The sequence below is a fragment of the Chelon labrosus genome, assembly GCF_963514085.1.
Source record: "Chelon labrosus genome assembly, chromosome: 20".
NCBI lineage: Eukaryota > Metazoa > Chordata > Actinopteri > Mugiliformes > Mugilidae > Chelon > Chelon labrosus.
The window spans coordinates 16712727-16725753 of NC_140353.1; the positions used below are offsets into that span (position 1 = coordinate 16712727).

General features: G+C 42.0%; 1 protein-coding gene across 1 annotated transcript in view; it reads right to left on the minus strand.

Moving 5' to 3' along the window:
- LOC311505532 (connector enhancer of kinase suppressor of ras 3-like) overlaps window positions 1–11758 on the minus strand; it is a 45814-nt gene extending 34056 nt beyond the window's left edge. Inside the window, exon 1 of the mRNA XM_084569150.1 lies at window positions 11389–11758. Coding sequence (XP_084425276.1) covers window positions 11389–11440 — 52 coding nt within the window. The 5' untranslated portion in view covers window positions 11441–11758. The remainder of the gene's footprint in view (window positions 1–11388) is intronic.
- Window positions 11759–13027: the final 1269 nt, after the last annotated feature.

Here is a 13027-nt window from a genome sequence, read left to right on the forward strand (position 1 = left end):
GGCTATTCCTGTCTTAATGTCAACAATTCCTGTCCATACAGCAACACAAAAACAGGAGACCGGATTTAAAGTGGCCTAGTACATTCAGTATAGTCCAGGACTCCCTTTGAGCTGACTAACACATTAAAGAACAGGACACAGGTCTGAACATGCCATCGCACACAAGTCCAGCGCTCTGTCCTTAGAAAATTGCTGATCAGTTTTGATCAACAATGCCTTCAATGCAGCTACTGGTTGCCAACTTTTCGTTCTCAGGGGTTTGATTACACTTGTAAAAGAGCGAACAGTCTTTCAGCTCCTACAGAAAGAACCAAACAAGCTCCCTCCCCCATCTTTCAACCCCTGCCTGTGCTCCCAGTGGGAGCAGTAGCCACCCTGTAGTCAGCGTGCAACACACACACACACACTTACACAGACACACACAAACAAATAGGGACACACACAAACCAATATCCCCACTGGGGTGGCCAGTGGGAAAGCTACTGGGTGTAGAATAGCAAAGCCACTGTAACTCCACTGTCTTTATTTGTCAGCCCGGCCTCTGAACCTGTGGGGAACGGGCAGGAATTTGACTCATTGTTCTCCGCTGAGCAGCTCCATTGTGGGAACTCGCAGCACTCTGGCACAATGGTCTCTGGCTGGACCCGGCCGTGCTGTAATTAAAAGAAAGAAAAAGCTCCTCTCGGCTGCTGCTAAGCTATCCTCTAATGCATGACTTCACAGGACAACAAAGCCCGCACACACACACTGAGAACTGGGGATAGGAGTTACACAATGATGCTCTACATCTCTCCGTCGCGCCTGTTGTGTCCTCATCTGTGGACAGTACAGGGTGTTACTTAGGGATTCTTCACTCCCGAACAAGTCATAGTTCAGAGACAAAATAAGAGACTAAATAAGATCTGCATCGGATCAGGTTAAGTAACTCCTGGAACTGTGCTGGTGCTGGTAACATGGAGGCTAGTTTATTCACATGACAGCATTTTCTAGTACTATCTATCTCTGACTGCTTAACGGGCTATGGCCCTGAGCAACCCATGTTCTAATCTTATCATTACTTCCTCGAACTAACAAAGAGTGTTTCACTTCATGTACCCTAATCTCAAACACAGACAACTACAAAATGGCAGTGACATGTCCCTGTGGGCTTCATAAGTGAGAAAAAGCAGCTGAGGCTAGCCCCTCCACAGGAGACAAAAGCAGCTCTGTTTCTTAAACGGTGATGGATGATGACTGATGAGAGAAGAAGGGTCAAAGTTCATGGGGCCGTCGTGGCTGAAGCACATCAGCAAGCCTGCGTACCAGCCCTCGGGTTAAGTTAATCCTCACCTCTAGCATCACACAACCCCAGTCACATGACGGCTACCTCGGGACGTTTTTTAAGTTTGAATGTGTTTGGGAGTAGATGGACAGCTCAGGTAATATTGACTGGAGAAAGGGGAGAGGTCAGGTCTGGAGGCGATGCCGGTCAGAGCAGAGGAGCACAGCATGTTCATGTCACAAGCAGCTGAGAAGATGAGGAAAAACATGATAGAGCAAGAAATATACTAAAAAAGGGGATAAGAAAACTGCTAGAGGCATTAACGAGTGCAAAACAGCAGCAACCGTAACAGTTGAGGCGTGGAAAAGATAATCTGAAAAACTGGTTGACTGGGTCACTGAGTTTACAATTGAAACATCACTCAGTTGTTTCTTGTCAGACTTGCTTCACATATAGTTTCTCGACGCCTAGTCTCCAAACACATATGTAAATGTCTGTTTGCAGAATCTGTACGTACTCTTTAGTGGTGTTGACCAATGACTTTTGAGTGTGCTTTGGTTGCATGCATGTATGTTAATCTATGTTAGTCCGTAAGGAGAGAAAAAGTCAGCACACCCAGTCATACCCTTTGTCAAATACCTCGAACAAAAACTGTTAAGTGAATGTAAACAGGCGAGTGAAACATTTTGGTCGTAGATGTTGCCTCTAAACCATTCTCACATCCAAGGTATCTAGTTGGGCTGTAAACACTGAACACTGAAGAGGAAGTTTTGACCCTGGATGCCCAGATAACCACTGGCTACACGAGAAGCACTGAAACATCAGCAATTGCCCCCAGAGTCTGAGCCATCAGGCGACAGCCACTGGATTCCCAGATTGGTCAACACCAAGAATGTAGCCTGCACTCTCTGAACCATGGATATTATTAGTTTCCTTTAACAATTACTTCCTCCACATGGCCTGTAATACCTAGCATTCCCTGCATTCCAGTTACACTGGGTATGCTTTGGCAGTTTGAAAAAGACGTGCAAAGGTACAGTAGATACCAATGACACGGAGAGCTTACTGTACATCCTGATAGCGAGAAACCAGTATTATTAAAGATGCTGAATTGCATAAGCATTTTCAGGGGTATCAGATACATTTCTTTCTGTGCTTGCAATGAATAGGGAAAGCTCAGGTGTAAAAAAAAATAAATAAAAAAAAAGTAAGACTGAAGCTAAAGTCAGTTTGGGAAACAAAATGTGATTTAATAGATTTGAAAAGTAAAATTTCTAAAAATGTCAAACTAGTCTTTCAATGACAGCTCTGTTCCAAGTGTTCCAAGTCAGTGCCCTGGAACTGGAGCAGATGAATGTACTGAAGTCCTCAGGACAATCTTCTTCCTCTTTATGTAACATGTGAAAGTCTGGTAAAATGGAGTTGTACATGGATATTCTATATATTTATGGGCGCATCCCCAGAGGACTATTCAAGGTTAGTCTTATAAAACTGCATACAAACCAGCCGTCTTTCTTGAAAGAGACACTAATTGTTTGTCCAAGTACTGTGACTGCAGGGGTGGGAGCAACATCTTCTGAGGTTATCATTCTCCAGCCAGTTGACCGCCTGGCCATGCTGCAGCGCATTACCACTAGCATAAACAGCCACTAAAGAAAGCAACAAAGACCTCAAAAATGTCTCAAATTCCCCCTCCTGTCTCTCTTCTCAGTTACTCCCTCTCCGCCCACCACAACATTGTGTCTTCCCTGACCCCTCCAATGTTCATATTGTTGTGGTTCCGCTTGTTCACAACACACAAGATAGTCATGGCCTTTGTGTTTTGAAAGTGAACAATACAATAGATAAAGTCAATTTTGTATTTTGAGAATGGGTCACTGTTTTGCAGTTTATATCATAACAGATGCTCAATCAGAAAGTAATAAGGAGGACACTCTGTGTGGCCTGAGAGTCTCTACTGAAGATGGGATGTTTCATAAAAGACAGCTCTGTTCCTGTGTCAAACAATCACTTCGTTACACCTATTCATCACTGCCTTGAGACAAAAAAAAAAAAAACCTATAATTAAAGAGTGCTGTGCTTTCCAGGCCAAAAAGTGGGGAAATGAAAGCAAGACACAGAGAAAGACACGGAAAGACAAAAAACATGTTTGGATGTGACATCTCTCAGTAAACTTCAAAGTCAATGTAACTGCCATATAAACAGGTCGTAGGAAAAACTCACTTTAGTACTTTCCCATCACATGTCTGGTGTATGATGCAGGGTGGCCCTGCATGCTGATTACAGACCAATTTACCAGCACCATAATAGCTGCCTATGGAAACCACAATAAAGACGAACAAGGTTTGGGGGAGGAAATGAGCCCTACTCATTTAGTTTGTCATGGGAATTGCGTGCTATCCTTCTACTGTTGCATGTGAGTATATTTTCTTGGAGAGCCAAATTTAATTTTGCATCCATTGTGCTCAGTTGTTGTATGACAATGCGTTATTTGGCTTTTATGAGACAGACAAGACAGACAAAACAAGCCTTCAAGTTATTTTCCCCTAGTGGCTTGTATGGATATAGTGTTCGCTATATTCCTTATATGGACTTCAATAAGCATCTTTGGATAATAGCCTGCTAATTGCCATAAATCTCCCAGAGGGTGAATCCCCTCTCAAATCTTGCTAAAATGCCCAGCTGAAAAAGTAGAAAGAAAGAATCTGAAGCCAAGCAAAGATGAGGATTTATTCAATCAAAACTGACAGTGGGTTGATATCTGGCAGTGGCACAGATGAGGTCCCTTAGCCAGCCAGGCTTGTCCACACACAAATGTTAGCCTGCTTTCTACCCCAGTTAAACCCTGCCGGAGCATTTTGCTGTGGCAGCGCAAAGTGCTACTGGTGGTCATCCCCTCAGCCACAATGGCTGTCAACAAGAACTGGCCGAGGCTGTAAATGTAATTAAGGTTACTATAGTGACAGGGGAAGTGGCGAGAGGTTGGGCATGGTGGGGGCGCAAAGGTTTTGGGGGACATTAAAAGAGGCTGTGTGTAAGTGAGAGAGAGAGAGACACTGAGCAAGATGCCACGATCCAGAAATTTATAGCTGGCTTGTGTCCAGGTCAGGGGAAGAACAGAAAGAGGTCAAAAAGAGTGAGAACATCATTAGTCTGTCCATCCTACTGTAGAGGTCTAATGAAAATGACAAAAGCACACAATCACACATTCAAATGTCACACCAGACGCATAAACACGAGTGCAGAGAGAACAGGCTTTTCCTGAAAATTCATTATGACTCATAAAACAACAGAATGGAGCACTTGAATGAATTATGTAACGTAAGGCATCACTGGGTCTGCCTACGGCCTTTTCCCCGCTGAGAGGGGGCGAGGGTGGGGGAGGTTGAGTCATCTTCAGTGAAAGATAGCAGCGAATGACTGTGTCACCCACAGGCCAGGACAGGGCACCTATGACGCACGCATACAATGCATGTTGTGCTGTATTGTGTTACTCTACCGATATTCTGGCATGTGTGTCCTTACATTATCTTTTTAATACTTTCAACCAATGATGGATTCTTCATAAACACACACACGGTAATCTCTCTCCCCACAAAAACCACCCATTTGCAGGTGAACTGTGTTTGTTGTCTTGCCGGCACCTGTTGTGGGTTTCCCTCACAGTCATGACAGAGTAAGAAAAGAGACAGCCGTGTTCATATGAATGACAAATGAGCTGTTGACTGGAAACAAACAGCATACAAACAGAGATGAAGGGCAGGTGACAGGGTATTCCCAGGTGTTTGCACCAATGGAGACAAAGGGAAGCACCAACAATCTCCCATGAATGTTTCTTCTTCTCTCGAAGAGGAACCACCTCTCACTGTTTAAACAAGTTCAACACACATTTCTCTAATATCCATTCAACGACGCATTGTCTAGAAATTTTTTTTTTTTAATATTGCTGAGGTTTCCAGTCTTTTCGTCAAGATTAGCTGAGATATATGAAGACATTTGTAGACTACTGGGCCCCAACAAAACGCAAAGCAGATGATTTTAAGTTTAGTACGTAGAAAGGAGAAATTCCAATATGACAAAAAAAGGTAGTTTTTTCTAAGTATTCCAATGAGTTACCTGTCTGGAGTGAGAACAAGGAAATCATCAAATGATGGTACTCATGGTTGTGTGGGGAAAGTCCAGACAAAAATGGGCAGAGAGTAAAAGAAATAATCTGTAGAAGGATGACTTCACTAGACTGTGGTTGCGGAATTTTCTGAGGATTCCCATGACAACAAAATGAAAGTAGAAGCTTGGCACAGTCGTGTCGTCTTATCAGCTTCTTGACCTTTCAATGACGGAATCATATGCACCTTTTGTGTGTTACAGTTGACGTGGACAAACAACCACAAGTACTGTATGGAGGTTTCTTTAATTGTCCAGGTGTTTTTGTCACGTTTCTCATCTCCCCATTGAGAGTAAACATGCTATCGTGGACCTGAGGGCTCATCAATGCTCTGAAAACACTGACTGGACCATTATAGCAGCCTTATCTTTCAGCACCCTCTAATATAACCAGTGAAAAAGAAAGCTGATAGACGCAAAGAGATATCACAGTCAAGTGAAAACACAAACATAAGCAATGAGATCAACACACAGTCTGCATGTTATACAAACAAGACCCCGACACCATCTCATTATGCAAGTATAAACAGGATGGGTTGCAAAATAGGAGTTAGAGAATTATCTTAAAGTTTAACCTTGAGATTTTATTTCCAACACAGACTGCCATTTAAACCGTGAGAACAGTGAGTAAGGAATTCAGTCTCTGTGGATGACTGAGAAAATGTGGACTAGTCTGGACATGTACAGGACAAGCTCTGATCCTGGCACTCACCCAAGTGCCCAGCTAAACCCAAAAGTGCATAACAGTTCATAAAACTGCAGATCACTTCGTGATCATAATGACATTACACTCCATTATAGCGTAAGCAGGTGGCAAGGTGAAAAAGCTTTGTGTAGCGAGGAGGACCATCAGCCTGAGTGGCTTGAGCATTTTAAATCCGTTAAAAGCTATCGGTAGCCCCGAATGCAACATGTGTGACCTGTTTTGACTGCTCATTCACAGAGCTGCTTGTTTGGTTTGGTAGGAAGAAAAAAAAGCGGCAGTAACTGCATTCCTCTCATTTTTTGTGATTATCTGAGCATAAATGCATTAGCAGTGCTTTGATGGCAATACCAACACAGGCATACGCTTCCCCATTCCTTCTCTGTGAGTTTAAGTCACCGTACAAGCATAGATCTGGTGCAGTAGCAGTTTTAGGCTATGTCAGTCACATGACATCAAGTGTGAGTTTTTAGATATAATCATGGCATGCAACTTAGACCGGTGAGTGAGGGCAGGCACTTGGCATGCCTGCACGAGATGGCCAGTGAACGTGTGACTTGTATTTAAACACTAACCTGCTCTGCCACCTTATGTTGGAGCTTTGATTTCCTTGACCTAAGCATGCAGCTTCATGGCCAAAGCTCTTAAGGCAGACTGTGCCAATGCTCTTAGGGCTTGTAGGTCCTACTAAGCGCGGATCATCTGGGAGATTTGCAATGCATATTTTAGATTTGAATAAAAAGCAAAATAGGCTTGCCCAGAGTAGGCTGATATATAGGTTGACATTGCCTCTGTTAAATAGATATGTAAATTCAAACAATATTGGTTTGCTGATAAAAAAAAAAATCATCAGCTCTGTAAAGTGCTGTACACATGAATGATAAACAATGTGTGCCTCTTTCAATTATTCTACCACCTTCTACAATAGGTTGACCTTGTGACATTTCAAGAAAACCTGCCAAGTCTTTATGTTTAAAAGTACAGTTTGTGCGTTTCACATTCTGACCAGAAATGTGGACTCTACCTTTGACCACATGTCTCCAGCCTTGCAAACTATTGGCTGGTTATTATGTGTACAACACACAGAGCAGATCGTAACAAAGAGGCCGTGCATCACAAACTGTAGAAAAAAAACGCATATGCTGAACGTACTCCTTAAACAAGACTTAACGTTAGAATAACCTACGTGTCTTAATGGAAAAATCCTACATTTTGAAAAAGTCCTAGTTTGGCATATCCAAACAGAAGATGCTGTTTAGAAGATTGTATTAAAATAAAAATTTAAAAAAACACATTATTTAGCCCTAAAATATATCAAAACGCATACTCTTGTTTTTGTCTTTGTCTCTTCAACACTAGATTAGAAGAGTCACATGAACAATTGATGACTTCTTTATAAAACCCCATAGCTCCTGAGGCTATCAGGCTGGTACGCCCATGCCGTGTGAGAAACAGGCCCTGGAAGGTCTGACAGCGACAAAACCACAACAGTCCCTTTCAGTAGCATCTCTCCAGGGGGAATCCTCTTACAGCACTTCTGAACACTAAAGGCTATTTTCTATGGAAATGTACCATGGTTATCTGCACATCTATTGGGAACAATAGGTACATTTTAAAAGTTGCATAATTGGATGACTGGAAACTGGTAAATGACAAAGACTTTTAACTTTGCAGGAAGGTTGAGGTCAATCAATTATCCCACCTTGTTACTTCCCTTTACAAGTAAAGAGGATGTAAGGGGCTGTATTTAAAAAATGTGTTTGGATTAATTTGACACCTGTTATCCCGGATGCATATACACACAGCCTCTGAAGCATAAGGGTTGCTCAAATGGATTAATGATGCCTGTGGTGACTATCCAAACACAGAACTCCACTTTCCTGATTGAGCCAGAGGTAGTGGATATCTTAATAAGGCAGAAGTGTCTGCACAACGTCTGTTCACGCTCCTGTTTAGGAAGTCTCTGCTTTAGCCAGATAAAGATCATGGGCCATCATTGCCCACACCTTCCTATCATCTCTGCAGATAAGCCTGCTGAAAGTAGCCATCAGCGAAGTCACTCAGCATGCGTGGACTCCAACACAACCCTGCTATTTTTCCAGGCACGCTCTTGGTCAAAGACAAAAGCACATTCAGCACGTGTTTGCCGCCTCTCTGACAGGCTAATTGCCTTCTTGGCACCTTGGTGCTACTTGAGAGGCATGAGACTGACACATATACACTCGTACACCTTTGCTGACCAATCGGGTCAGACTTCTGATTGAAGGTGATTGGAAATATCACACATCTGCAACTGTCGTTAAATGTATAAATGTGTGTCCAACAGGGCTGTTCGGTCTAAATGGGTTAACTTATAGATGTCCACTAGATCAGCAACTTTACTTAGGACCTCATGCTAAATACAGGGCTTTGAAATTTGATTAGCCAGTATTTAAGTACAGCAAACGCTGGCGGACGTCCAGTGTCTGCCGAAGTGCAAGCAGGCAGACAGTAGTTGTACAGGTTTACATGTCTGAGACGCCTTGTTAACACCTGGCAGTCACAGACTACCAGTAACTACAGGGCAGACAAATGTAGAGTATTAAAAAAAAAAAAAAAAAAAGCAATTGGTGAATGAGAACTATTCAGCTAAACATTTCCTGAATGCTGCCTGAAGCACTACCCATGTGAATTCAAGCCTATATTTGGAAAATGACTTGCAGCATATGATTTAAACTTTTGACTTTGCAAACATTAAGTATGTAGGTCAGTGTATTAAAGTCACTTGATTCAGGCATTCAAATCTGACACCAATTCAATTTAAAAAGCGTTGCAACGTCCTAAAACTGTATTTACCAAAAATACATTGTCATTAGGAAAGTGCAAACTTCCCCCGAGGGCAAGTAGTCCCACGCATGACATATGGCATACCAATCACACGACACCACAGGTCCAGCTGGAAGATCAGAGCTTGCGGTGAAGGAAATGCGCTTCGGGGCATTTCTAGTCCCCAAACAAAAAAACAACAGTGTTTAAACTGAAAGAATCAAACGCCCTTTCACTGGCAATAAACATTCACCAACCACCACTTGATCTCCTTGAACAATGCAAGTGATTAACAACTGCCTCAATACACAAGAGCAATCCTTGTCCTACAGAGGAAAACAACCTGAGGCAAATGAGAGCAGAAGCCTTCATCCAGGCCTTCCTCAGACTTTAATTTGACTTTTGTCACACCACCACAACGAATCTGCAAACAGCCATGTTTGCCATTGGTGTGAACAGGTCAATATAAGGCCATGACCCTGCTCTCAACATGGGTTTTGCTTCAGTTTGATGCTTATTTTGGTATGAAAGGATTACACAAGCTGTCTTTAAGTCGAACAACATCAGTGGTTACATGCTATGTTGTAGCTGTAAACTGTACAGTGGTCACTGAGGACAAAACAAGGTCTTTTCTAAGGACATTGTTGGTGACTTCTGGACTTCCTTTTAGTGGCTTTGTTTTTCTTGAATACAATGATGTTGGAGCACGAGCTAACCTGAATAGGATATGCTTAATTTTAACAAAAGTCTTGACAACATCTACAGAGACTGGTTCCTGCAGCTACAGGCAACAACAAGAGCTGTATTTTGAATTTTAGTTGAGTGCTTCGTTTGTTTTGTGGCTCTGACTGCTTAAAGGCAGACCTACTTGCTTGCAAAGTAATAGTATTCTACACCCACAGACACTTTCTAACTAAAACAAATGGTTATTTAGCCAAGCTGGATTGCAATAAGGAAGGAGAAGATTCTGGGGTTACTCCTGAATGTCTGCATCTTACAATTTGCTTAATTTCAAGTATGAAGCTGCAATAATATCTTCTGATTAAGTCTAAACATGACAACAATTACAAGACAAGCTTGTATTTGAAGTAATTTTGAATGAAAGACCAATGCAAGTCTTCAACCTTGTCTTCAACATGATTTTCATTAATTATTTGCATGTGAAAAGGGTGTATGAAATGTTCCCATGCTACATTTTAGATAGTTCTCCGCTTCAACTGTGTTTGCAGGAGTGCACAAATCCAGTCGTTAGTTCCAACAGAGACAACTGCTGAGTCAGATTTTCAAGATGCCAACAGCAGCGGGGTCTGTATAGACAACTAATCCTCCATCCATGTATGCCCCAGCCGGGCTCTTTTCACACCATGCACGGAAACTAACCCCTGCACAATCCCCCTTAACTCCCAACTATAGATGAGCACTGACAGGCGCGCTTCTATCAGCTCTTTAACGACACCGTTATACTTCCAAAAACTAACAGGAGAGCTTTGCTAGTGTTACATATTATGGGATCACATGTAAACCACCAATGATTTGTTTAGGGTAGTTTCTGAAAGTCCTTTAGAGTAAATATCTCGGTCACATAAACAGACCATGACTCAGTTTGCTGTATTATATACAGAAACTTCACCTTTTCTGTGTTCCACAAAACACTTGGCGTCCCTAGCCTAGACATACCTATGCTGTGACTGAAGTCAGGTTCAGAGAATAATGATGTCACTGCCATAGCGAGCATTCCTCTCAGTGCCTGAAACAAGTGCCGCGTGTGTGTGTGGTTTTCTTTAAGAGGAGTAACAAAAAGATATCTCTTTAAATGATCTTGTCTTCCACAGAGTTCACTGAGCGGTGATTCCCAAACTCAGCTTCACAAGATAATGAACACTCATCAGCATGACTTCATTAAAAGTTATGTGTGAAATGAATGAGTGTATGCTGTGGTGAGAGTGCTCCGAGTCATTCCTCATAAGTTACACAATAACATGGTTTTAGACCCTTGGGCAAATTTTTGGAGGGTTACATTAGAGTCGATTCACATTATTTTTGAAACAAAAATTAATAATTAAAACATTTGGGAAAACTATTTATTTGGGACTGAACGGAACATTTATGCATCTAACTAAAGTATAAAGCCCAACTTATAAACGTGACTTTGAGTAAAACCCTATAGTATAACTCTAACATTTTAATTAGCATAAATTTAGCATCAAGAAGCTAGTTGTACAGCTAACTGTATGTCACCGTTTGTTAGTGAGAGTAAAGGGAAGGCAGTCCTATTGTTAAACGCCTCAGTGAAGGTATGCTGTCACACAGTTTCTACGAAACTAAACAGAGATAACCGGCTCAGAGTTAACACATAAAAGCGTTTGAAGAGTACTGGGCTAAGGTTGGTGTTGCTAATAACAGTCTAATATTTGGCGACGACACGTTAATTAGCATAAAAGTGCTTCAGACTCACCTTTCATCCAGTCGACTACTTGCTTTGGTGTCCACTTCGTTATCGGCTCCATGGCTTCTCCACTAATATATCAGACACTATGAGTGCCCCCCCAACAAAAAACAAAACGTGGCGACGCTGAGAGAGAATTAAATGAAATATTTTCTGTCACATTCTTCTCAGCAGCTCCGGTGCTGTCCGTGTGTTTGTGTTCACTCTCTGAACAACTCTGTACACGCTTGACGGGAGGCAGGACTGAAATCCCCCACAGCTCCTCTCCGACCGGGTTGGGATTAATGCTGCCTTCAGGTGCTGGTGGGAATACTGGGAAAAATGACAATTTGGGATCAAAATAACAAACCGACAAGAACCGAGCCTGTTTGCTTTACCCGCACACTGATAAACCTTTAGTTTAGGAGTTAATGAATGATATTCTCATTTCACTGACATTATTTGATAACGATGTAAATACCTTTAACGAAGGCACAAGTTTATCGAACCAAAGCTAATCACCGTGATGCTTTTCATTTCTGCTGCCGCAATAATTCCTTTCCCACTAATTTTATAACAACAAATTTTACAATTATTCTTAGTAAAAAAACAACTTAAATGTTTGTACTTAAGCGTTTGTTGTATTTATTACCGGTTAGTTAGGGGTAAACACAGATTTACGGAGAGCACCAGAATGCATCGTGTGATGTAGGTAGTTTCTGTGAGTTCACCGCCCTCATTTGAAAAGTGGAGGCGTGAGTATCAGTGTTATTAACCAGTGTGCTGTGCAGTTTGTTATTTTGAAAATAAATTATGCACGTTTTTTGTTCTTAAACGTACATTGGTCTATCATACATTGGTCTATCTAACACTGCAAAACTATTGCTTAGGTGGCATTAAGCTATTAAGCTGATACTAGGTGAATTTGTTCAGTCGGATTTGCAGTCACAGTGTCATGTGAGGGGTGACACATTAGAGTGATGGTTAGGGCTGATAAAGAAGGGGTCTTTCTGTGTGTGGTTTCTATGTTCTCGCTGTGTTTGTGTGGGTTCTCTCCAGGTACTCCGGCTTCCTCCCACTGTCCAAAGACATGCTCGTTAGGTTTAAATGTGAGTGTGACTGGTTGTCTGTCTCTCTGTGTTAGCCCTGCGATAGACTGGCAACCTGTCCAGGATATAGCCCACCTCTCACCCAATGACAGCTGGGATAGGATCCAGCCCACTCCCGCTACCCCTCACAGGACAAGCGGTTACACAAGATTAATGAATGAATGAATGTCATGTGAGGAAAACAACAGAGGCAGCACAGACTTGTTCTTCCCGTTAAACTGAATATGACTCACCACTGCTCTCTGTTGGCACATTGCCTCTTTGCAAGTCACATAGTTGCATCCTACTCCACGGTCCCAGCACACAGACTATAATGAGTATAATGAGTCCCAGTCATACTTCTTTTAGAGGAAATTAGTCACGTTGTGCTATTGTCTTTTCATAAAAACCTGAAAGCGGTTTTGAAAGAGAGGAACAGAAAGGGAACGCGGTTGAAACGCACATAAAAAGGGGTTGAGTAGATTTCATAGATACCACCTGAAATCATTTTGTTGTTATTTTTTTCCAGTGGCTGTGGTAAAATGTGATATTCATTCAGTTCGTACACGACCCTACAAATT